The sequence below is a fragment of the Lepidochelys kempii genome, chromosome 16 (assembly GCF_965140265.1).
Source record: "Lepidochelys kempii isolate rLepKem1 chromosome 16, rLepKem1.hap2, whole genome shotgun sequence".
Taxonomy (NCBI): Eukaryota; Metazoa; Chordata; order Testudines; family Cheloniidae; genus Lepidochelys; species Lepidochelys kempii.
Window position 1 is genome coordinate 24987698 of NC_133271.1, and position 26774 is coordinate 25014471.

Consider the following 26774-nt stretch of genomic DNA (forward strand, 5'->3'; position numbering starts at 1 on the left):
CAGCTGGGAGGGCGCCTCCTAGCGTGGCTAGCCAGACATGCGCTAGACCTGCTCAAGCTGCCACAGACAGCGCTGTGGCTCTGGCAGCAAAGGCGGCAGCTCAGGCTGGCCACCCGAGGTCACACCCAGAGGTTGGGCGGGATTGTATTCGGGCGACTAGCTCAAGCCACCATGACCGCACTGCTGTTTTTAGGTGCTAGCCTGAGCAGCACTAGGGCGTATAGGTTTACCTGAGCTGGGAATTGCACCTCCCCGCTGCTGTGTAGACCTACCCCTTATTGGAGAGAGAGCAGCGTGGTGTGAAACAGCAAAGGTCCAAAGTACTGCAGGTCCTGCAGGTCCTCAGGGAAAGCTGTAGCATTTTGGACCATTCCTATAGACACTGCAGCACTGTTTCATCAGAGGCTCTGGGTTGAGGTGGGGTGGGATTGTTAGCATTCAGGCCTGAGAACCACCAGGACAAGCTGTAGTGGCAAAGATTCCTCATCTCATCCTCTTTTTGTTCCTGCCTTTCCTCTCGCTCCGTTTTCTCTTTGTGTCTGACTGGGCCTGGCCGCACAGCTGTGCCCATGCTGCAGATTAGCCTGTGGAAAATATAGATAACAAGCCCGCACCTAACTCAAGGACAGTGCTATTTTGGGTGGGTGTTTGAGGAGGAAGAAAAGTGTCTCCCGCAGGGCTTCGAAGCTGTGCTCCGGCTCTGCTCCAGCTCCAGGCAAAAACCTGCAGCTCCACTGATCCAGAGCTGCTCCGCACTCCAGCTCCGGGCTCTGCTCCAAAGCCCTGGACTCTCCCACAGGCGGTTGGAGAGTTCAACATGCCTGCAAAACCCTGACCAGTAGCCAAGGCAGAAGATAGCTGGGGAGAAAAGGGAAAGGCATTTGATAAAGTTAAAAGCAAAGGATCTAGGTTTATGGAGCTGCTCCAGCCCACTGGAAAGTCTGAAAAATATCCAGACCTAAATGTGCTCCGGTGCTGGGTGCAGTTTTCTTGGCTCTTTTTATATTTGTGAAAAGATTAGCCTGAAAGTGGCACGGTTGTTTCTTTGAAGAGGAGGCATGGGCTTGTGGTTACACAGGGTTGGGAGTTGGGGCTCCTGGATTTGGTTATTGGCTGCCCTATTGACTTGCTATGTACCTCAGTTTCCCCATCTGTAAAGCAATATAATGTCTCCTAATGTGATGTTGTGAGACGTAATCTTTGTAATGTGCTTCGAGATCCTCAGAGGAAAGGCATTATAGAAAGGAGCATCGTCGTGATTAGAAATGCAGCTGTTACTCTCTGAGTTTTGTAAACCTGCAGCACAGTAGTCTCAATGCCTAAATTCATTCCTGGCCCATCTTAAAAATATGTGAGCCAGTATTATAAACATGTAAACAGATCAAAACTCTCTTCCCCAGATGGATGGTAGAACAAAACCCACCTCCGACTAAGCTCTAACTAACTGGCTGTTTATGTGCAATCTATATTTCCCAGGCAATGAAGTAATGAGGAGTAACACTTGGCTCCGTATTTGTTTGTTCTGTGAGGATTTGCCTCTCCGAAGCAGAAGTATTTACTTCCCTCCTGTACCAGCCTGCTGGAAGCTCCCTGCTCTCTCCCTCAGTTTTTGGCCATGGAAATGCTGGGGTGAAAGAAAACATTCTGCAACTCGTGCCCCATCCTCTCCCCTCCTGGCCCACATGGGTTTGGCCAGAGCCACCCAGCAGTGTGGCTAGTTTGGACCTCATGTAGCTTTGCTGAACAGTGAATGACATGGAGGGCTGCAGGAGCCTGTGTCTCCTAAATGAAACTCAGCAGCCCAGGGAAGAGCTGGGATCCCAGGACAGAGCCCTGCGGTGCAGGCAGTTCAGGAGGGTAGGACATATTGCACAGAGCTGTTTCTCTTGGAACATGCCCTGGGGCAAGGGTGCCCCACCTGCGCCTGAGAAGGAGCCAGCATTTACCAATGTACATTGCCAAAGAGCCACAGGAATACGCCAGCAGCCCCCATCCGCTCCCCCCTGCCCCAGGCACATTGGAAAGTTGGCACCTGCAGCTCCAGTCCAGAGTCGGTGCCTGTGCAAGAAGCCGCATATTAACCTCTGAAGAGCCGCAGGCAGCTCCGGAGCCACAGGTTGGCCCCCCCCTGCCCTGCGGTCCTCTTTGTAGAGAAGGCTGTTCAGATTGCAAAGCAGCGGTGCTGTTCCCTGCCCTAGGATGCCATTTCACTCGCGTGTATGTAACTGGCAGCAGCCATATAATTGCCCCCACGAAGAGCTTATCTATCTGATAATACTTTTATAGCAGCCATAGTCAAGCTAATTATGCCTTTAATTGCCTTTCTCAGCCCCAACCCCGTCCCCCCCCCCCCCCCCGTTTTCTCCAGCAAGGGAGGCGAGATGGTGCGTGGCAGCTCCAGAGAGCAGTACTGGGTTTCCCAGCGTTGTGTGTTACAAGCGTAGGCATTTCCAAACCATTCCTGTAAGAGCCATTCCCCTCTTACCCATCAGTTCTGTTCATGCACTCCTGCCTCCTGCCTGAGGGGTTGTTTTAGGCGCCACACAGTAAGCGCCTGTGGGTTTGGTAGTTATTCAACGTACTAACGCAATATTCCTTCAATTAGTCTCTTCATTGCCTTAAACGAGGTCATTGCTAGAGTTGCCCACACACTGATCCTTTCAATGCCATGGAAGGACGTTACAAACACCCACTCCCCGGAGAGACCTGGAAGCTGTGGAGACTCTGGTTTTAAAGTCTTCACTGGACGACCCCTAAAGTCTCAGTGGAAAAGGGGTCAGCTACCTGGCTTGTGTGAAATGACCACCGTCAGTGCAGATCCCGAGAAGTTAGAAGCAGGGATTAGGAGTCAGGACTCCTGGGTTCCATACATTGTCCTCTTCCCAGAGCTCTACACAGCTCTGCACCCGCCTTTGTCTCCTCACCTGTCACTCACTATTGTTTATATGTATTGTGGTAGTGCGTGGGCGCACCAGGCATGGGTCTGGGCCCCGTTGTGTTGGGTGCTGTACAAACTCAGAACAGGTCAGTCCCTGCCCCAAACAGCTTACCTGTCTTCTTGCCTTGTTGCTCTCTTTGTCCCTTGTATTGTACTGCTCCTTGTGTCTAGAACAGTGGCTCACAACCTTTCCAGACTGCTGAACCTCTTTTAGGAATCCATATGCCTCAGTTTCTCACCACGTGCCCTCTGTGCTGCCTGCTCCTCCCCTGTGCCTGACCTTCATCTCCCTTTGGAAATTCCCCAGCTCCCACGATTGACTTGTGAGCTCACCAGACATGCTGTTGGCTTTATCTTTTTCCTGTTGCCTCCCTTTGTCTGTCTCTGTGTCCTAGGCTTGTCTAACTTAGACTGAAAGCTCTCTGGGGCAGGGACTGGGGCAGCTATTGCTGTAAAGGTCTGTGCCCAGTGCTGGTGTTACTTCAGCGTATAGGAGTAATAATACGCCTCTTCCAAGTGACTGTACAAAGACTAGCCTGCTAACACAGGCCAAATGCATTGTGTAACGGTCATTCCAGTGAAGGCCTGAGAAAACAGCCAGGCCTTGAATGTGTCCTAAAGGTCATAGACTCTGGCTGTGCCGGGCCTTTAGATAAGCACGTAACCCGTCCAAGCGTAGAGTAATACACCCATAATAATACCCCCAGGTGTCTGTTCCATATGCAAAGCATAGTAGGGCGCTGCAGTCTAATAAACCCACACAGCAATGCAACTGCTGCTTCCGACTGAAAGATCGCCTTCCAATACACGTGCATTTTGCAGGGAGCCTATTAAGCTATGTAATGAAGCAATTACCAACGTGACCTTTTTAATTGCCACTTGCCTTGCAGGGAGCTGTGCGGTAAATGAGATGAGCCTAGTGAGCGGGCAGTGACTGCAAAGGTAGCGGGGACTGGATCTTTCATGGATGGGGGACACCCTGAGGGGTGGTAGAGCTGCTTTGCATGTGTTTGATGAGAGGGCCAGGTGGGTAATCCGCTTCTTCCACTGGCACCAGATGGGAGCCCCTGTGCACTGCGTCTCCTTGTGGTGTTCACTGAGGGGAGGCATTGGTTCATTGATCTTTATAGGGCTGCACTAGCTGCAAGTCGAGTTGGATTCCCCACGCAGTCATCTGGAGATGCCAGTAGTTGATCCCACCAGACTCGTAGGCAGATGAGACTTGGTCATGCCAGAACCAAGGAGTCCCCCTGCTTCACTGCTGACCGCTGCTGCCTATCTCCCATTCTGCTGTGGCTGCTCTAACCCACGACAGAGATTGCTGTGCTCTCGGTCTCAGGCTTGGGTTGTGGAGCAGTTCTACCCCCTGGAAGGCTAGAGCGTATACAGCTGATGGGAAGAAGGTAGGCATGTCCCAAGGCAATTTCTTAATCTGAGACACTGCCCCAGGTGCCCCAGAAGATTGTGAATCTGTCCAGAGTGTTCATGCAGGTTTCCTGCGGTGAGGATTTTTTTGCTGCAACTGGGCTCCTATTTGTTCTGCGTTTTTATCCTGCCTTTATAGTCTTCTGGCGCATGGCTTCTGACAGCACAAACAATGAATTTGATGTTGAGTCAGTGATGAAGCCACTCTATGATGGCCACATCATCTGGAGACGTCAGCACCTCCATCCATCATCCTGAGGAGAAAGAGGGCAGTCCGTGACCAGATGGCACGCTCTTTGTTCTTGAGTTCCGCAGGGCAGGGCAAGGCGCTCAAGAAACCCCAACAGTGAAGATGTAAATTAAAACCCAATGTACCCTGTTGTAACAAGGAAGGATCTTTTGGTGCATGTGGTTGTTCAGAGGGGCACATGAGAACTGAGCTGGAGAGACTAAGGGACCTAGATCTGCTTTGCCTATCTGCAAAGAAATGAGCCATCGATCCAAAATTTAGTCCCACATCACCTGCTGCTGCTGTTCCTTAGAAAGACTGTGTCTGACGTGCTGTCTGACAGGGTCAGCTATTTCAGAAAAGGGATATCTTGACTTTCGCTGGCATTGTTGACATGGCTTTGAGATGAAATTGTGAAGTACGCTGTCGTGATCGTTGGCTGTGCACAGTAATGCAGCCAGGACCCTGCCTTCACGCCTAATCACCAGGGGACCAATGACAGCCAGGACTGGAAGATTGGAGACTGGAGTTGTCCAGATCACGCCATGATGTGAAGGGCAGAGCTGATCACTGAGTCCAACTTGCCACAATGGCGACTGGAGCCCCATTCTGCCGCACAGTAATCAGCCAGTGGATCATCAAGGATGTACAACCTATCTTGAAGGACGACCCATCACTCTCACAGATCTTGGGAGACAGGCCAATCCTTGCTTACAGACAGCCCCCCAACCTGAAGCAAATACTCACCAGCAACCACACACCACACAACAGAAACACTAACCCAGGAACCTATCCTTGCAACAAAGCCCGTTGCCAACTCTGTCCACATATCTATTCAGGGGACACCATCCTAGGGCCTAATCACATCAGCCACACTATCAGAGGCTCGTTCACCTGCACATCTACCAATGTGATATATGCCATCATGTGCCAGCAATGCCCCTCTGCCATGTACATTGGCCAAACTGGACAGTCTCTACGTAAAAGAATCAATGGACACAAATCAGTCGTCAAGAATTATAACATTCAAAAACCAGTCAGAGAACACTTCAATCTCTTTGGTCACTCGATTACAGAGCTAAAAGTGGCAATTCTTCAACAAAAAACTTCAAAAACAGACTCCAACGAGAGACTGCTGAATTGGAATTGATTTGCAAACTGGATACAATTGACTTAGGCTTGAATAAAGACTGGGAGTGGATGGGTCATTGCACAAAGTAAAACTATTTCACCCCATCACCACCCCCCCACCCCATTCCTCACATGTTCTTGTCAACTGCCGGAAATGGCCCACCTTGATTATCACTACAAAAGGTCCGTCCCCGTCCCTGTCCCCCCTTTCTCCCCCCGCTCTCCTGCTGGTAATAGCTCACCTTACCTGATCACTCTTGTTACAATGTGTATGGTAACACCCATTGTTTCATGTTCTCTGTGTATATAAAATCTCCCCACTGTATTTTCCACTACGTGCATCCGATGAAGTGAGCTGTAGCTCACGAAAGCTCATGCTCAAATAAATTGGTTAGTCTCTAAGGTGCCACAAGTCCTCCTTTTCTTTTTGTGGAAAAATTAAGGCATTGATAGATGTCCATAGGGTTGCAGCACTAGCATCCAGTACATTGCTGGCAAACCTTCAGAGGAGTGCGACTCTCAGCTAGATTGTGGCTCGTCTTCTCAGTGTGTTGTTGAAAGGACAGAGAGCTGTCAAGCTTTATCCCAAAATAAGTAGGGTGCAATTCAAAAACGATTGGCTGGTTGCTCAGAACGACATGCCGCTCTCAATGAGCTAACCAGTTGGCAAGATGGATGACACTGTCTTTAATATGTATAGGGTAAGTTGACACTTTGAAAAGTACTTGGCAAAGGTATCACAGTCAGGCAGGTCTCCAGCTCCTCATAGCTATTGCCAGGCAGAGATCATCAGCATATACAAACTTTGTTGCCAAGGTCGGAGGTAGGTCATCTGGGTATGTGTTAAGGAGCATTGGAGCAAGTACAGATCCCTGGGGAAGTCCACTGTTCATTCAACGTGGGCCTTGATGGGGTAGGAGAAACAGGTATTTACCTCACAAATTCAATCTACAGGTAGGAATGAGACCAGAGGCAGTCTGAGGATCTGTATCCATATTAAGTTTAGACTAAGGCTCAGGGTTGGGTTGTGAGGCTGAATCAAAAGCACCAAAATCTCATGAGCATTGGCCAAGACAGCAGAACTCTTAAGAGATCAGCTGTTCTTATGAGATAGCCACCATCATTTCACAAGACACTGGCCACATTGAAACAGAAGCTGGAAAATTAGCCCCTATCAGCTTGGAATGAAACATGGAACCAAAATCATGGGCCTGCCGCCTTCCCCCCAGTTCCAATATATGAAGGGCTTCCTAGGTGAGGTTCTGGTTTTGGCGGTTATCTAGCCCCCCAAAGACACGTCAGGGAGCAGCGTTCTTTCCTCTGCTGGTGCTCTGTAGCATTGTAGGCCAGGGTATGTCCCTTCCGAGACGTTGATGTTGGAACATTTCTACCTCTGTTCATTTTCCTTGTCTGTTTTCCCAGAACTGTCACTTGAGGGACAGTCTCTGACACAGTCAGGGGGAGTCACTGGCCTCAGGTAGGCCACTGGCACAACACAGGCCATTATTTCATGGCTATTGCATATATGGAGCTTTAACAAGGTATTACTGGCTCCATGTTGTGCTGCGAGAAAAATTTACATTCTACTTAATTGTGTTCTCAGGGCTGTTCATTGCTTGAGAGCCCAGCTGCTGCCAGAACATCTCCGTCGGCCTTTGTCTTGTACATGTTTTATAGTTTACGGTCTCAGCTGGCTGCTTTAGTTTACATGGTGTTTTAAAATGTATTTAAGGGACGTTCATTGAGCTGCCAATATGTTTTAAAAATCAACTGTTTTGCTGTTGTGTAGTGTAAGCCTAGAACTGAACAGGAATATGTTTTCCTCCTCCAAACTCGGCTTCTTCCACTGCACACAAATCCAATTTTGTATGTGTGATCATGAATGTCAGGAGACTCAGTACTTTGCTCAGAAGTGCTGGACTCCACACTGTTTAATTTGAAAATATACCCTGACAGCAAGTGTATTCCTTGAACAATGAATGACGGGGGCTTGCAGTGTTACTCAACCTTTTGGATATCAGGGACCAGCGCAGGTCCACGGACCAGTCCTGGAGAAACACAGGGTAAGAGAATGTGAGGGGCCCTAACCAGATAGGTGGGGCGTTGCCTTCACACCTGGTAATAGTGAGCATGCCAATGTCCAGCCACGGGCATTTCCCTGTGGAGGGGCTGGCACTGATTCCACAGATGCAACTACACACCCTCCCCCAACCGCAAAATCTGCCATTTGCCTTTTGTACCTTCTTATTTTTGACGTATTTTTTATTTGTGCAATACTGCGTTGGTGGTGGTTGGGTTTTTTCAGGCAGTTCTTCCTTGGCACAGTTGTTTCCCAAACATGCATCTGTAATCAAAGAGCATCTTGTTATCCTGCTAATAAAACACTGAAGTTCAGGGACTTCTGACAGGAGTATACATACATAGGTCCCTTTCCCAGACCTGACAAGGAGCTCCATGTAAACTCGAAGGCTTGTCTCTCTCACCAACAGAACTGGGTCCAATAAAAGATATTACCTCCGCTGCCTTGTCTCTCTCATTAGTACACATGCAATCCAGCCCCGCCAATCCTTAGCACAACACCTGACCCACCCTCCTCTGCCCCCCACAAAGAGTGTAGCCAGACTCTGGTGCCAGTCTTTGGGATAACTAGTAATCTTATTACCTTTATCAGTTCAATCCTCTTAAGGTTAAGTCAGTCCTATTAATCAGGCTTGTGATGTGCGGAACCTTGTCATTTCAAAATCAATCTGCCTAACAGTCAGTGATGATATTCGCTACAGTAAACTCCAGCACAAAAGGGAGTGCATTTCAGAGCAGCAGGTGTGTGGGGCATAGCTCTGCAGCTCTCATTAACACTGCTAGCTAAATAAACCCCTTGCATGTCCAGTTGTGAATATATCCCTTAAAGGTGCAGGTTAGATCTTGTGTAAACATTCCCCAGGTTGGCAAGGTTATAAAATGCTCCAAGTACAATCTGAGCAGGACTTGTCGTCCCAAACCTTTTCTGCCTGTTACGCCTCTGGAAAGACCTTTCCTTGCTAGGAAACGTTGCTGCTCTTTACTCTTTCGCTCATTGCCTCTCCCAAAGAAACTTCCCTTTTGTCTCCTTGTGCTTTCCTTATGGCAAAGTGCCGGCTGGCTGTGTGTTTACATCCAGAGGGTTGCAGCAGACATGGAAACGTGCCCCAGGAAGCATAGAAGGATGTATATCTACAAACAGACATGTCAGAGCTCAGATGTGGGCTGTTCCTTATGGAAACAGCCCACGGAATTGAGTAGGGAATGACATTCCGCTACAGAATTCTATAGACTGGCTCCAGAACCATTTAGAAATGGTCTTATTCCCTGTTAACATCTATAGACTTCCAGAGAAATGTCTATAGAACCCTATTGGTTTCATCCCTATTAAATCCTACTGGGACTTTTCCAGAGGACTGGCACCTTACCGATCCATGCAGGCAGGAGTACACCTGTCAGCACAGGTTGGAGGGAAGAGCATCCATGCATGGGGGGTGCGGGGGGGACGAGGGGGTAGGGGGCCACAAAGGCATGTGGGAGAGCATGTACCCAGGCTTATTAAATCATATGGAAAGACTTCCTGACCCTTTGCAGTGTGGGTGGGGCATTGGTCGGTTTGTTTGTTTGTTTTGTTTTGTTTGTTTTCTTGAGTGATTTTCATTACAGAGTTTTATTCAAGTTTGACATTGGCAGATCTGTTGATTAAAATTACGAGCTGTCTGTCACGGTGCTCAGTCCAATACTTGAAACACAGCTAATGCAGGATGGGCTTGTCTCTTAATACTTTTTACATTCTCCAGAGGCAGGTTTAAGCATAACCATTGTGGTGCAGAAAGAAAACCTGGAGGCAAAGAATGTCAGAATTATTGATTGAGTGAAGGAGTGAATTAGCTGCCTGCTCCTCTTCTGGTTAGTCTCTAGTGAAGAAGCTTTTTCTTCCCATTATTTTGTGTGTCTTTGTTTGAGCTTAGTAATTAATATGCTTTCTCATGCCTATTGACATCCGTAATGAAGGGTTGCTTTTCTGAGGGGTGTTGGTTTTTTTACACGGTGGACTTTTCAATCAGTTCTCCAAAGTTCAGGGACGATAGTTAGCTGCTGGCCCTGTTACATGTAATGGGACCTGTGGGCCCAGCCTGTCTGTTATCAAGGAGCAACTGGCCTCTTGAGTTTGGATTTCCAGATAGATCATGTTGCCCCCTCTCTGCCCCAGTCCAGGGGCGTGGAGACCAGAGGCATTGGGAGGAAGAGGGGGGAGAATGGGCAGCAGCTTTTTGAAATTAGGGCCAGCAAACTGGTTCAGATAAAACAAGACATTGTGAACTCTTTCTGACCAATGTTCTAAAGCAGTGGTTCTCAACTTACCACCTTGTGTTACATGGGCTGAAGGGGCTGGGTAGCAGGGCAGTGGCAGCCCAGACCCTCTCCGTGCGGGGCTGGCCGGCTGCTCGCCCATCCCAAACCACTGCTGCGCCCCAGTCCTCATAACGTGGGGCTGGCTGGCAGCCCTGTCCCCACCATGCTGGGCTGCAGGGCAACCCAGATCCCTCCATGCCAGCTTGCGGGCCGGCCTTTAGCATGCAGCTGAGCTGGGCTGCAGCTGTGTGCTAAGGTGGCTGCATGTGGCCCGCGGGTTGAGAACCGCTGTTCTAAAGCCACAGAGGTGTGTGCCGCATTTGCCTGTAGACTTGCTTGTTATTTATGACCAGAGTTTTATTTTGGGGTTCGCAGCCTCCCGCCTGTGGCAGGTGGTACCCGACTCTCATGCCTAGGTTAGAACATAGGGCCCACACGCTGTCACAAGTCCACTGTCACAAGGTCTCACCAGGCCGCTCGCTCCGCTCTATCTCCTGTCTCATGTACTCTCTCAGGCTCTTTCCCTGGGAAGCGGCTCCTTGCATCCCATCCTGGTGAACCACACTACAGAACCACATGGCTACCTGCCGGGGAACAGCATTGTACAACCTAGGGCTGCTGGTGCCTCTCTCCCGAGAAGATCTCTCTGTGCTTTACATGTAATTTCCTAGTCCCCTTCCCCCCACCGGTCTCCCTGCCCTGACTAAGCTTTTGGGTGAGCCCTATGGAAGGGTAAAACAGCCATGGGACTGAATGTCAGACAACTGTATCTGTTGAAACACTCTGCACTGCAGGTTTCAGAGTAGCAGCCGTGTTAGTCTGTATTCGCAAAAAGAAAAGGAGGACTTGTGGCACCTTAGAGACTAACCAATTTATTTGAGCATGAGCTTTCGTGAGCTACAGCTCACTTCATCGGATGCATACAGTGGAAAATACAGTGAGGAGATTTATATACACACAGACCATGAAAAAATGGGTGTTATCATACACACTGTAAGGAGAAAAGGAGTACTTGTGGCACCTTAGAGACTAACCAATTTATTTGAGCATGAGCTTTCGTGAGCTACAGCTCACTTCATCAGATGTTTACCGTGGAAACTGCAGCAGACTTTATATACACACAGAAATCATGAAACAATACCTCCTCCCACCCCACTGTCCTGCTGGTAATAGCTTATCTAAAGTGATCAACAGGTGGGCCATTTCCAGCACAAATCCAGGTTTTCTCACCCTCCACCCCCCCACACAAATTCACTCTCCTGCTGGTGCTAGCCCATCCAAAGTGAATACAGACTAACACGGCTGTTCCTCTGAAACTGTAAGGAGAGTGATCACTTAAGATGAGCTACTACCAGCAGGAGAGCGGGGGGGGGGGGGGGGGAAGCCTTTTGTAGTGATAATCAAGGTGGGCCATTTCCAGCAGTTAACAGAATGCACTGAGCCTGAGGTGGGGCAGAGAATGTATTTACTAACCTTCAAAAAGAAGTTATGGCCTTTTTATTTATTTATTTATTTTAAACAGGCCTGGACTGAGGCAGATGGGGCCAGGGAGGCCGTGTTTGAAATTCACCAGGCAAGGCTTTTGGGGGGATAAGTAGGGAAACCCTGTGTGACTCCAGTGAAGTCCACTTGCCTAGGATAAGCCTTTCAAGAGGCAGAATGAGGACCATGATAAGGGTACAGAAATGCAGGCATGGTTGGTGGCTGTGTGCGTTCCACAGTCCGGGGCCACCGCAGCAACAGCTGAGCCAGCTGCTGACTTCAGTCAGGCTAGTGGTAGTTGTGAGAGTGTGCAGGTAGCCAGGAGAAGGCTCAGGGAGGCAGTCTGGAAGGTAGGTAGCAAGGTCCTTCCCCGTGAACTGAAGCCTGCAGCACCAGAAGGGATTTTTCCTGACATCCCAAAGCATGTCACAATCCTAGAGAAGTGGAGGTGGGGCCAGCCTGTTCTCTCCTTAGTGAAGCACTTGTGGAAGCCCATTAAGGCGGTCAAAGGGAGAAGGAACCCAGAGTTTCTAATTGCCACTAAGCCAGTTTAACTCCTGTATCGGGGGTAGTCGTGTTAGTCTGTATCCACAAAAACAACGACTACCTCCTGGGCATAAGCTTTCGTGGGTAAAAAACCCACTTCTTTATGAAGCTTAGGCCCAAATAAATCTGTTAGTCTTTAAGGTGCCACCGGACTCCTTGTTGTTTAACTCCTGTGTGTGTTTTCTTCAGAGATCTGTTTTGGAAGGACTGTCGGAGTCATTATTAGGACAGGGCGCACGGCACTTGGGGATAGGTAGGCCAGGCTTGGTTTGTCTAAATGGTTTTCCTGGTAACCAGCCTTGCAGCGCTGCTGTCAGACCCTGGATTTATTCCGCTGGATCTTTGTTCTTTATCATATCAAGGTTTGTGAAGCGACTGGGCTTGTACAGGTTTGTCTGTGTCCAATCTGAAGCAAATACCATTAAACAAACACTTAAGGAGGTCTGGAGAACCTCAGTAGAGCCCTTCTACTACCCCTCTGGACACTGACGGAATGAAATAACAAATGCTATTTTCTTCCATAGCCAGGGGCTCAAACTAAAAACAACCCCCTGCTGATCTCTGCTGCTCAGAACCACGGAGCTTTATTGGCTTTAGTTATTGCATTTGATTCAGCCTCTTTTCGGTGGGTGAGTAAGGCCTCGGGAGGAGTTCTGCAGGCATTCCGTTGTGTGTAAAGAAGACATTCTGGTTATGTAACCCAGCACTGATCTGCCCCTTTGTATGGGGAAGAGCTGAGTTCTGGCCAACAACACTGTGAGTACAATGGCAGGGTACCAGGATAACGGACCCAGTGACATGCCCTAGCTGGAAAGCTGGGATCCAGATCCAAAGTTCGGGGTGTTCTGTTCTGGAGGTTTGTCTTTGATGGTAATGCAAACGTTTGGGGCCTTCTCAGTCCTCGGAGTTGAGCTAGACAGCTAGAAACCAGCTGCTGTGAGATTCTCCAAACAGCCCTTTCTCAGGGCATTTTCTAGCCCAAACTAGGCCAGGCAGAGGCACATGAATGGTTAGAAGACTGTGCCTGCGGACATAAGGTTCTGTGTTTTAGTCCCACGGCTGCAGGGGTGTGGCTTAGCTGTTAAATAACAATGTCAGGATTCCCCATTCAGCTCCCCACTGTCACTGCCTGAACTCCTGACTTAAAATGTATTTGCCATACTCAAGGACTTTGACTTCTCGTGTCTCTGTACCGGGCCAAGCTGCAGGAGGGCAGGGTATAATAATGACCAGAGCAGGCATGTCAGGGTGTCACGTTATTGACTTGAACTGGGACCATATAGAAGAACATGATTGCAACCAAGGCCCTGTAGTGGCACCAAATCTTGTATAAAGGGGGGTCAAATAAGGTGTCTAAGACAAGGTTATGGTTTGCTGGTTATGATTTTGCTGTCTATATGCGTGTATCATTTTTGTAGTTGAAGTTATGAATACTGGATCTATACTGTCTGTATTTCAAACTTATGCTCTGCTTCTGGGTAACACCCCAGAGAAGTTGGTGTCAGCTCTGTACAATCGACTCATTGAGAGACGACAGACACGCCTTGTGACTCAGCAAGGTATGCAGGGACCTGCCTATGGACAGAACTCTGAGGTTTTTCCCGGCCATGGGATGGGCAGCTTGTCTTTGGAACAAAGAAAAAAGACCACATGGCAAGAGACTATAAAAAGCTGCTGCAGCTCCTCCATCTTGTCTTCAATCCTGCTTCTTCCCTCTGGGGGGACTTTGCTGCACTGAAGCTTTGAACAAAGGACTGATGACCTATCCTAGCTGTGGATGTTCTCCAGAGACTTGATTTGAACCTGCAGTTTATTCCATCACTACTACAAGCCTGAACCAAGAACTTTGCCATTCCTGTATGTCACTGATTCCATTTAACCAATTCTAGCTCTCATCTATATCTTTTTCCTTTTATGAATAAACCTTTAGATTTTAGATTCTAAAGGATTGGCAACAGCATGATTTGTGGGGAAGATCTGATTTGTATATTGACCTGGGTCTGGGGCTTGGTCCTTTGGGTTCGAGAGAACCTTTTTTCTTTACTGGGGTATTGGTTTTCACAGCCATTTGTCCCCATAACGAGTGGCACTGGTGGTGATACTAGGAAACTGGAGTGCCTAAGGGAATTGCTTGTGTGACTTGTGGTTAGCCAGTGGGGTAAAACCAAAGTCCTCTCTGGCTGGCTGGTTTGGTTTGCCTTAGAGGTGGAAAAACCCCAACCTTGGGCTGTAACTCCCCTGCTTGAAGCAATTTGTCCTGAAATGACACTCTCAGTTGGATCCTGCCAGAACCAGCATCGTTACACATGGGGATCTCTTCTCAGCTTGCTTTATGTTGGGTCACTCATACCCAGAGTTTTGCATTAAGTTGTAGATTCTGAGGAGCCCTATAACTGGGCTGAAGCCACCAAAATTCACTTGATTTTTCTGGCCAGCCCTTCGGTCCATATATCTCAGCACCCTGGCCCAAGTTTTGCTTTTGTATCAAAACTCTGAGCTCAGCCTGGATTTGGGTCTCGCTGCCCTGCGGCCAGGAGTTGTTCCAGCTCCCAACCAAGTCCTCAATTGACAAAAAAAAAAAAAAAAAAATACAAAATGCAAACACTTGGCTAAGAGAAGCTCTAAAACTCCATGGTCCTGAGATAATTAGTATGTTGGGAAAGTGACAGGAAAGAGAATCAGGCAAAGCCAAGGTCAGCGGCTGCTAATTAAGAATCAGCACTTTGTGTCAGTCTGTGCTGCTGCTTGGAACTGAAACATACACAGGGAGAAACCCAGGAAGATAAAGGTGATAGAGTTACACAGACAGCAGCTAAAGGGATCTGAACAGGGGGTTTAAAGTTACTTTCCAGCTCCTCTGATAAAAGGGGAAGAAGGCAGAGAAAACAGCAAGGGGAGGGAAATTCACGCCTGCTTGGTGGCCAGAGAAATATGGAGCTTACTGGGCCCACAAGGTGAGAGATTGTCTGTCTAGAGAAATAATCAGAATGACTTTTTTTTTTTTAAAAGCTTGTCTTTTATTATCGAGGTTCCTGTGCAGGGAAGGCTCTGCTGGCGCGTCGGTCCCAGCCCTGTGAACACAAGGCCTGTGGAAGTCACCTGTGGCCTGCTGTTGCCATCCAGCTGGCTGTGAAATTGGCCAGGGTCCTTGGGCACAGCTATGCAGCAGCCGTGCATGCCCCTGTGTGTACAATGAAGCCCTCCCCATTACAGACTGCCCTTCAACTTGCCCTGATGACTTTGCTTTCCCATTACATGTGCCTGGTGATGCCTCTCTGTAACCTTTATAGGAAAGTCCTACAGGAGTTTTAAACCCACCTACAGAATTATCTGGCAGGGACATTGTTCTTTGTTACATTCTCCAGGATGGTTTCAACATTCTAAAGGAAGGCTCTCATTCTCCGTTGATTTCTGTCAGTCTCCAGAGTTTCTGTAGAGCCCACTTGGTTGCATCCCTATCAAATCCTATCAGACTTTCCCAGAAAGGGAAGTGGTTAGGAGCCTCAGTTGATTACACCCACATTCATAAATTAAACTGCCAATGCTACTAAGATCTTTCCCATTCTGGCACTAGAGCTGTGTCAGCCTGCCCTGTAATTCAACAAGCACAGCTGCAGATTCATACTCCAAAGACTGTATGTTTGAATCATGTTGATGCCTCTACTGAAATGTTAGGGAAAAGTAAATGGAACGTATCAAGTGCCTATGTCAATGCATTACTTAGCGGAATGGGATCTGAAAGCCTTCTGACAGAATGGGTAGGAAGGAGGGACGGGGAATCTACGTGATGAATGGCCATACCAGAACATTGATTCTATGCCTGCACGGCTCATACCCTACACAGCTGTACCGAGACTGGGATATGATTCAGTGCCACATGTTCTCTTCATGCACCCTATTGTGTGTTTATGTCCTGCTGGGCTGTTGTTTTTATTTCAATGAAATGTTCGTTCATTTTTAAAAGGAGTCAGCAGCTGCAGGAATTGAAGAGATACCTGCCAAGCACCTAGAAGATGCAAAGGAGTATTATTGTTATTGTAGCTGCTCATATTATTGCTTTAATGCAGGGCAGGCCGCTTAGGCATTCGGACGATCTGGTACTGTCCCAGCTGGAGCTATGCGGACCCCTGGATTCAGTGTTTTTCTCTTGTGGGGCACTGACTCTGCATCTCACATACAATGGAAGACTGGCATTTACTTCTGTTCACAGGCATCACTAAAGACCAGTTAGACTAATCCATGAGATGCAGTCAGGACTAGCAGTAGTATTGGCCTTACGTGCTGATCAGAATTGCTGCTCCTATTGATCACGGTTGGCACATGAGCCTTGCCTTTGGACAAGGTGTTTGGAAGGATGGAGGCGGATGTTAAAATACAACTGGGTATCGCTTTATTTCCACTTACTGTAAATATATGCGTAGGGGAGAGCAAATATACTGTAAATACTGTAAATATAACAAGGGGAGAGCAAAGCAGTGGCCATCAGTCATGTCAGTGAGCTGCACTACAGCTGTCAGTCTTTGCTGAGGAATTGGACCTCGCAGTGCTTCACAGTCCCTATCAATCTTTCTTCCAGGTTTTTTTTTTGTTGTTTGTTTGTTTTTAGTGCAGAATGTACTGTGAGCAGTCTGGATTTTTCTTTGTTTTCATGAAAGAGACATGACAATACAGTCTTGGTAAAGAATGAAGTTGCTTGGGGCTGGAATGGGCAGTGTATCACTTTAATAGTCCCTTTGCTTGTAGGTCATGTGACAGGGTCGGGCCAGATGGCTATAGGAGAGTAATCCTATTGGGATCCGGGTCTGTAGGAGAGTAATAGAAGGCAGATATATTAGCCCCAGACTCAGTAGGTCCCTTTTCCCTGGGTAAGGTAACAGGGAAGGTTCCAGAACAATCAGGAACCTTCTGGAGACAATTAAGACAGGCTGATTAGAACACCTGCAGCCAATCAAGAAGCTGCTAGAATCAATTAAGGCAGGCTAATCAGGGCACCTGGGTTTTAAAAAGGAGCTCACTTCAGTTTGTGGTGTGCGTGTGAGGAGCTGGGAGCAAGAGGCAATAGGAGCTGAGAGTGAGAACGCGGACTGTTAGAGGACTGAGGTGTACAAGCATTTTCAGACACCAGGAGGAAGGTCCTATGGTGAGGATAAAGAAGGTGTTGGGAGGAGGCCATGGGGAAGTAGCCCAGGGAGTTGTCGTTGTCACACAGCTGTTCCAGGGGGCACTGTAGACAGCTGCATTCCACAGGGCCCTGGGCTGGAACCTGGAGTAGAGGGTGGGCCCGGGTTCCCCCCAAATCCTCCCAACTCCTGGTCAGACACAGGAGGAGTTGACCTGGACTGTAGGTTCAGAAAAACGGCAAAGCTGAGGGCTGCCATGAAGCTTCAAGGCAAGCAAATCCGCCAATAAGCGCAAGACCCACCAAGGTAGAGCAGGAACTTTGTCACAGTCACCAGTTCAAATTCAACACAGATTGGAAAGTGACTGAAATTTATCCCCATTTGGCCTACGTGAGATGAGTTAATGTGTCTTAATTCAGCTCCTCGTTGACAGGTGTCTACATCCAAAATAAACTCTTCCAGGACTAGAACTAACTTCCCCCCTTGAAGGCAACCTGGGGAGCCACGGCCAAGGAGTGGAACCTGAATGACTGTCTCAGCCGCAGGCCTTGGGTGAGGCACATTTGGCAGGAAAGCGGACGGGGGAAGCTTGTTCTGTTATGCCTGTGAGTGTCCTTTGTGTGGATGGAGGATGACAGGCTCCAAGGCTGTCAATCTGGCATCACTATATTACTTAATTATCTTGAAGGGTAGGTCCTTCCTCCCCTGTCTGGATGTCAGTGATGTCTTACTGGAAAGTATGCGGGGATGGGATCAGACCAAACCTCCAAACTCTCCAGAGACGGATTCTGAGACCCCAGTCAGATTATCTGGCCTGAGACTTGGAGTATCAAGTGTTACACTCTGCACACTCAGATAATCAGAAACACCTCCTTCTCGCTAATGGAAAACTGATTCCCAGGGACCACCCCTCTCCCAATACCAATGCTACCTTGGTCTTGGAGTCAGATGGCTGGTGTTAGGGCTTGATTGGATTTCATGGGTCCCCAAAGTGAAGAAAATCTGTTCAGATCCCATCTCTTTGGACATCTTGAGACTCAAGACTGGAGGTCTTCCTGGAATGTGCTGCTTATTAGTTTAATCATGTGATACCCCAGCATATCTGTCTGCAGTGTTTGGTTTCTGTAAAAGGGGAAGGTGAATGAGTCGTTACTTTGTTGAAGGGGAGAAAACATTGCGGCCCGGGCTCATTTGCCTTTCTTAACATCGTTCTGCTGTGCTTATGATAGTCGGGTGGGGCAGATTCATGGACATGAGAAACCATGAGGTTCTTCCAAGCTATGCATGTACCTTGCTGGCCCACTGACTGCGCAGTATTTATTTGGGGAATGCCATAACAAGGCTTGGAGATGGGCACTGCATTCTACAATTCATGCCCCAGCCAACGGGTTGTGTGTTTTACGGATACTTATGGAAGCCGAAGGAAGAAGAATTTCATTATCTCTGTGAAGTTACCACCAAGCACAAGATTTTGTTTTAGTGGAAGGCGGTTTAAAAAAATGTCTTCAGCTGTATAAGTAAATTTACTTGTCAGCATTTCTGTCTCTCTTTCTCTCCTGCACGAGGCAACAGTCAAAGGTTTAATGTGGGTAATTCACACAGTATCTGGCAACTGATTTCCCTTCTGCCCTCCAAATGAATGTCAAAGCTCTGGGAAGGGGCAGGATACCTTTCAGTACCCAGAGCAGTCCAGAATTCCAGAGCAAACATGTTATTAGCAATGCAGATAACAGCATGTGCAGGTGTTCTTAGCATTTAAAACTGTGCAATATTTAACCTGCATTCACATCTCCTGCCAACTGAATACCAGCGGCTTTTCAGCTGGGCACATGGGGAATCAGGTGAGCCTCCCGCCTTCCCCTGTTAACCCCTTCATTCCAGCAAACACAGTGGTGCTCTCTGGAGTGTGGAAGTGCTATTAGACTTGGCAAGTCAAGGTCAGCCTTCACTAATGCAGAGGGCATGGCTGGCAGCGTGTTTGGCCCCCACTCACCAGGCACATGGCTGTGCAGCACAAAGATTAACGAGCAGTTGGATTCCATGTACATCAAACTGGAAATGAGTCCGTCAGCGGGCATGCGGCAGTACTGTTTACTTGCCTGAACACTAGAGTAAATATGACATTGAAGTATCCTGGTGCATATTATGGGCTTGATTTTCAGCTATTATCTGGGGGCACAGCAAATGGCTGTTTTGCTGGCACTGTAGTTAGATGTCTAAATGTAGCTGCAGTTAACAGGGTGGACAAAATTGTGCCCAAAAGAACAGGCGGCCAGGTAGAGAGCCCTTTAAAAATCAGGCCCACAGTGAAGACGGTGGTGGTGGTAATGTTGAAGCTGCATAAGGGCTAGAATGGCTTATTTTCCAGATGGCTACGTAATAACTCTTCAGAGATGTATTGTACTACTTGTCTCCATCGTTAGGAGTTGCAGGGGAGCCAGAAAAGGGGCAGGGTTGGTAAAGAAGTGACTGATACATGCAGGAGAAACTAGGGGATTTCATGGACCGCAACACCTACAATGCACTGGCCCCCTGTGAATGTGATAGCCCCATGGAGAAGGGGGATCGGTGTGTTCTCTGCTAAATGACGCACGTGTCGTAAGTGATAACCCACAATGGACTTTCCTTTCCAGGATTTCTTGACCGACCTGATGATGTCTGAAGTTGACCGCTGTGGAGAAAATGAGCACCTCATTTTCCGAGAGAACACACTGGCCACGAAAGCCATCGAGGAGTACCTGAAGCTGGTGGGGCAGAAGTACTTACAGGATGCCTTAGGTATGTGCAAGCAGGAGCAGCAGTGGGGAGGTTGGATCTACCCCACGAAGTGCCTTAATCTCTGCAGTCCCTTGTGTTCTCCATTATGGAAGGAACATTAACTCAGCACTACCTGCCTTCAGTTCTATCAGGGGCGTCGTAACTTTACCCAGCCCAGGGCTGCTCTGGCACTTCGTCAGGAGCTTATGGTCCGTGTGTATACTGCATAAAATGGAGCAGATTGCAGATTAGTGTGGGGGTGCAGCCTGTGGGAATACAAATCCCAGCATGCAATGCAGTCAGGCCACTTGGATCCAGATGGAGCACCACATGCTGGAGCATGTAGTCTGTGTGGGCTGCCCCGAAGTGACTGCAGAGGGCCATACTTTACAGCTCTGTGGGGCCTCCTTGAGGTCACTGCTGAGTTATCTAATTTTAGCTCTTTAATCTACTTTCAGAGGAGAAAGCAAATTAATACTTTAAATTATGTTATGCACCAGGTCTTCTGCCATAGCATCCCGGCTCCCCATACATGCATTCGCAGTGTCACACAGGCCTTATTGGTTCCTTCCGCCTGAAGAGCAAATCAAGTGATCACAGTGTGATTTTCCCTAATCACTAATGGATCTGATGAGAGCTCACAAATTTGAGTGACGACTGTTGCATTCCACATGGTCAGAAACCCTTCATGCTGGTTTTAAGAAGGGCTGGATAACTTTGTGACCCAAACAACAGCTGTTCTGCCACAAATCAAGATAATTATGGCTTCTGCTTCAGGGCAAAAGCTGATCAACTTTGGAAGGTCAGGGAGAAGTCCCACATGGGCAGCACTGCACAATGGTCAGGTGCTGTTGGGGGAAGGGTGGGGACTGAATTGCTTTCCTCTGAAGCATAATCTACTAGACTCAGCCAGAGACACAATAGAGGGCTTGCTGGATCCATTGTCTGATCTGATGCACATTCGTACATTATTGCTGTTTATCTAGCTATTAATTTCCTTCTCGTTCATACTAAATTCATAGCAAGATCCTGGCAAGAGGGTTATGTAACATTAGAAGGGAGGTGATTGTTAATGCCTAAAAGTGGAAGTACCAGATTAAAAATAGTAGGGATGGAGACCTGGGGTTATCAGGCAAATTCAGTCAAACCAGCAGACCTCAGGAGAGTTTTTAAAAAGGGATATTATTTGTTTCTACTTTCTAATGATTTCTGGCTGAAGGTAAGTCTGTAAGCAGATTGCCTTTGAAAATGCTAAGAAGTCAGAAGATTAATGAAGGGCTAGAATTTCCAGGGCTAGATCGCAAATATCCCCACTGCTCCAGGCTGATGCAGGGGAAGGCTGCAGCAGTTGTTCACTGTTTGGGGCGCAAATTGTCGGTAGATATTTTATGAAGGAAACAATTCATCTTTGTGTGGCAGGGTAACACAATAGTGCATATTGCCTGCTTTAAGCATAGGAAGGAATGGGGCAGGATAAACCCTGCAGGCATCACCTGGAGCAAACAGAGAGGTTCCAAAAGCTGGCCGGCTGAGTGGAAAATACATTGGACAGGCTGTCTTGTAAATCACTAAAACCTGTTTCAGGCAATAGAAGGGGGAAAACACAGAAGGGAACTGACCAAGGAAGGGCCCGTGGTCAGTAATTGTTGATGGGCAAATGGATCAGGGTGAAAAGGGAAACTGAACCTCTTCCCAGAACTCAAACAGATTCTTTTTGCAAACCCATCTGCACTGCCTGGGAGCAGAACCTGAAGCAGCGCAGCCTGCTGGGGAAGGTTGTTCTCCTGCAATATCCAGCCCAACTGGTCACCTTCCCAGGGAGCTTTGTTCTGTCCAGGTTGGCAGCCTGGTCCTGCACCTCCTGGAGATGCAGAGAGGCAGCTAAATCCTGCCTGTATTCCCATTAATGTCCCTCCACTGTGTCTCCACCACTTCCCTTGGAGCCTGTCCTACGTCTGACTCTCCCACTGCCTTGGTCGGTCAGCTACTCCTGTGTAGAAGTTGGTGGGGGTGGGGTAAAACACTCCCCAGTCCGAATGGCGATAGTTCTGCCCACTGTGCACAGGTAGAAATGGTGGTGCAAGTGTGAGGGAGGGGTGAGTCAGACCCATAACGCGTAACACAGGGAGTGTGATGAATGATCAACTGGCAAATGGGAGTGAAGGGGATCGAGGAGAATGACCTTGAGGTGACGCTGCCTGGTGGTTTAGCTCCAAATCAACCAACCAGTAAATTCCTTCTGGGATCTCCCCCTCTGACTGCCCATTTCTCCTGTGGCCCGTGACCGTGTTGCGACATGTCACCGGCACAATCTCCAGCATCGGGACACTGTCAGCTGAGATCATAATGACACGATGCAAGTCCTGACCTCACAAGTCGCCATGGCATGTGTGGACTCTTTCTGCTAGGGGAGTGATCTGTCCAAACTGGCACCATCCTGGGGCAAATCCAGGCCAGTAGCACCCTAGGAAAGTTGTGTTTTGGCAAAGCAGCATTACGGCAGAATTTCAGTGTAACTGCCTCTGGACACATCACTAGAACTGCCAGCCGGGGGAAGAGAATAACACTCACCAGCTAGGGTTTCAGTCCCTTTCCTCCAGGTTTTCCTGAATTGATCTATAAACAAAGGATACCAGACAAAAATAAGCCACCCAGAACAGTGGGTCCAAATCCCCAGACCCCTTGCAGGCTCTTAGCCAGCTGGGAGGAGAAAGGCCTCACCCTTCCCCCTAGGTATCTTCTCTTGCCTTATAGTCCCACGTGACAGGCAAGGGTCGGGGTTAACCCCTTATACACTGGGGCTTGTGGAATGCATATCTACCTTGCCACCAAAGACCATCTCTGTCTGTCTGTTTTGTAGGGGAGTTCATCAAAGCTCTGTACGAATCAGATGAAAATTGCGAGGTGGACCCCAGTAAGTGCTCATCCTCGGACCTTCCTGAACATCAGAGCAACCTGAAAATGTGCTGTGAGCTGGCCTTCTGTAAAATCATCAATTCTTACTGGTCAGTATCCCTACAACCCTCATTTCCCTCCACCTGCTTTTCCACTGTTGCAGACATGGTACTGCTGTAGGTGTGAGATGTACCATCCCAGCACTCAGTCTGTTTTGCATTGTCCTGTCTTCTAGTGGCGAAAGACAGCTATTCAGAGCCCTATAGGTTGCAGATGCCCTCAGTAGCTGCTGAGAGTTCTCACTTTCAGCTGGGGGGCTGCCCCGGGACACCAACCCATCAGGGGGTGGGGAATCGAAATGAGCAGAAGCAGGACCCTTAGGGTGCTGTGTAGGGAAGCAGGAGGCAATGTCAATGTGCACGCATGGTCTACAAACACTCACAGCTTCTTATTGGGCACCCTTGGGGTCTTGCCTGGGAAGAGAATGAGGGTGGTCATGGCTGCAGAAATGTGCCATTTTCGCAGTGAAAAGTGTTTTGCAAAAACTGACTTTATTTTGGAAAACATCACTTTTTTTCTACAAAAAGTGATCACAGTGACAATCAGTTTGTGCCCAGCTCTGTGTGTCCATTGTCTGCAAGGGGCGAGACTCTGCCCTTCTCCACAGTGTCGTTAGTGAGAGAACAAGGCAAGTGTGGTGTTAGCCGAAGTGTGGCTGCAGCATGGCTTTGCTTTTACATTGCTTTTCGGTGGGTAGATGAGTGGGATTGCTTGACTCAGTGATTCTTCTTTAGCATTCTTTGTGGCAATGAGGACTGACGCCAAGGGTGGTGTGTGTACACGCATGCACACAAAACTGGGCAAGGGCAGTGGAGCAAGAGACCAAGATACGCCTTCCCCAGCGAGACCTGAGGTTAGCAGGCAGAACTCCACTGCTGTCAATCAGACCTGAATTTGGCCCAGTGTGTGCACTGATTCCCACCTGAACCCCCCTAAGAACCCATTCAGACAGGGATTGCAAGCATTGCAGTGTGACAGGCTTGAGCAAAGTGTAGAAATCAGTGCCATGAGTGCCACTGGGAATCAGGTGAGACTCTGCACACTCCCCCAGACTCATGCACACACGCACACTGTTCACTCTTGCACACGTTGCGATGCAATTGAAGAATCTTGGCCTTTTGGCTACAACCAAGTGCAGCATCACGTTACTCTTTGCTATGTCCTCCCTTGGGCTCTCTCCTGCTCTTGCAGGGGTTGGAGATCGCCTCAGTCTTTTCCATCTCTGCCACCTCTGATCTTGCACTTCTCTAACATCAGGTGAGGTTTGGAATTTCTGTGTAGCAGGTGGTGCCTAAGTTTCTAACCACGCCTTTGAGGAAGCAGCACTGAAGATCGAAGGCACTTGGGCTGCAGGATGCCGAGTTCCCCAGCGGGCGGGGCAGAGCTGACGCTGTTAATTTCCTCATTTCTCTCTCTCTCTCTCTCTCTCAAGCACCCTTTGGCTCCGTGCTGTGCATGACTGTGGAGGAGCCTGTCTCTCTACATCAGAAGCATCCTGTGTCAGCGATAATGGGGAATTCCTCACTTCACTTGCACAGGGCTCTTGCCTGGAATCATAGTTTCTCTGCTGTGAAGTGATGGAGGCTGGGGCTGTTGGAGGTCTGGCTGGAGCTGGCTTGGGTAGACAAACGCTAATGGCATATGTGTATCACAGCTGGCTTAGCTGCTCTTTGTGGATTCAGTTTGTGGTGGTGCTTATCTATACAGAGTGTTTTCAAGTATTCAGGGCACTAGGAGCCACAACTCCTTGGCGCCTGTCCCCAGTGCTCCCTTTAAAGATGCCCTGCAAAGGGAAAAAGTTAGGCTTGTGCCCTTTTAAGCTTCTTTGGTGGGTAAAGAAGGGCCTGAAAGAGTTCCCTCCTTCCTTTTTTGTCATCCTGCTTTTTTTTTTTACATTAGAGATTCGGGTCCGGATGACATCACCAGACTGACAAATGAAAGCTGAGCAAATGGATGGGCTTTTTATCAGACTGCTTAAGTCTCTGGCTTTAGTTTTTCTTAATGCCGGTTTAACATTAATGTTCATGATCGTTTTGGAGAAAGGAAGTCTCCACTAAAGATTCATCCCCCAGCCCTTCCATGAAAACTCTCACTGGATAATCTCCCAAGACGTCCAATAGGTCCTTCGGCAAACCTGGGAAGGAATAGAGTTGATATTTCTCAGGGAGAGAACAGTCAGTCAAATAAATCCTCACTTCAGACCTTCTGTATCCACCACAAAGAAGCAAAAAGGGCAGCTTCTTTTCCTGGTAGCCTAGAACTTACTGTGGGCCAGTTAATTGCTCTCTTGGCCTCAGGAATTGAACTTCTCTTTCCCATGAGTGACACCTGATGTCTTCAGACATTGGCAAATTATAGATGGAAAAAGACAGAGATGCAAATTATTGTTGTTTGAATTCATTTCTGGCTAAAAATAACAGAGGTGCCATTAAAAGGTCAAGGTAAAAATAGCCTAGAAAAGAGACGCGGGGGAAGTCAAAGATGCAATGGGGAGATGTGTTCCTCCGGCCCTCCCTTTAGGAAGAGTCTGAAGCAGCCGGGATGCTGTTCTCAGGGCCTTGTTGTTCACTGATTCTGGAGGAATAATTGGGCTGACGATGAGTGTTTTGGATTGGCCGAGGCACCCTGACAATTACAGATCTTGCTTGAAAAACAGAGTGGCAGAGTCTGCAGGCGGAGCTGCTGGAGAGAGGAAAGAGGTTCACAATAACTGAAAATTCTTACAATTATGGCATGATTTGGACATCTGGAAAGTTTCACTGTAAGCAGAATTTCAGCATGCGGAAGCTCGTTACAGGACAGTTGGATAATGAATTATGGACCCCTCCATCGCATAAAGCCCTGCTAACCAAATTCCATCCCTCATTATACAATTAAATGTTTATGGTCTCTCTGACTCCCATCCTGCATTAGCAAAGAGCACTTCACGTTACTGCGTGTGCCGCTGTCACATACATTTTAAAGGGGTATTTTTCAGTAACTCTTCAACCTGTCCAGATTGTTCCACCCTTAAATTGCTTAAAGGATCCCAGTTTTACTGGGCAAGTAGCATGAAGTAAAGGGGTTTTGCCCATTTATATGGATTGAGCCAGAGGAGGAGGATTTAGCCGGTGTGACTTGGAAGGCTTGGGGTAGAGAATCTGTAATGGCCCTGGGCTTTTATGGGGGATACTGGGAGCAGATCTCTGTCGTGCGCAGCTTTCTGCGGAGACCATTCATTTTTTTTAAATGTCCCCCTCCATCAAGTCCACGTGGCTATAAATTAACTATTTTTCTCGTTCAGGGGACCTTTAGCATTTCAGAGTCGGAAAAACAGAGCAGCGTTAAGAAAGGGGAAAGAGAAATGAGCTGGGGACAGAGAGCTGGGGAGGGAAGAAACGTAGAGATGAAACGGACAGAGTGAGGAGAGAGGCGCATCCGGTGACATTTAAAGAGATCAGCATGTGCCGCCTGTTCCCACGCAGTGAGTTCCTGCTTCAGAGCTAAGGGTGATGACGGGACTCTCCAGTTTCTCCATGGGTAACTGCTGAACTGTCAATGGTGACAGGTCTAGAAGGAAGGGGCAGGGGGTACAGGTGACCTCAGTAGTGACTGGGGGGATGTACAGGGTGGGGAGACAAACATGGGAGAGACAGGCAGGACCCTGAGCACAGAGGAAAACGACACACCCAAAAACGTGCTGAACAGGCAGGTCCCTGCCACGTGGCCAGAGCACTCCACCAGGATCGGAAGGGGAAGCCAAAGCTACCCGTCCAACAGGAACTACCGACCGGGACAGCACGTCGACTCGGAGTATCCCCCTCACCGAGAGGCATGG

At 48.4% G+C, this 26774-nt stretch overlaps 1 protein-coding gene across 18 annotated transcripts in view; it reads left to right on the top strand.

Moving 5' to 3' along the window:
* DAB2IP (DAB2 interacting protein) overlaps positions 1-26774 on the top strand; it is a 354231-nt gene that overhangs the window by 295240 nt on the left and 32217 nt on the right. For all 18 annotated transcript variants that reach the window (XR_012155308.1, XM_073314870.1, XM_073314869.1 and 15 more), the window contains 2 exons: positions 19879-20023; positions 22863-23007. Coding sequence is in view for 17 of the 18 variants with exons in the window: in XM_073314870.1 (XP_073170971.1) it covers positions 19879-20023; positions 22863-23007 (290 nt within the window). In the remaining variant the exon portion in view is untranslated. The remainder of the gene's footprint in view (positions 1-19878; positions 20024-22862; positions 23008-26774) is intronic.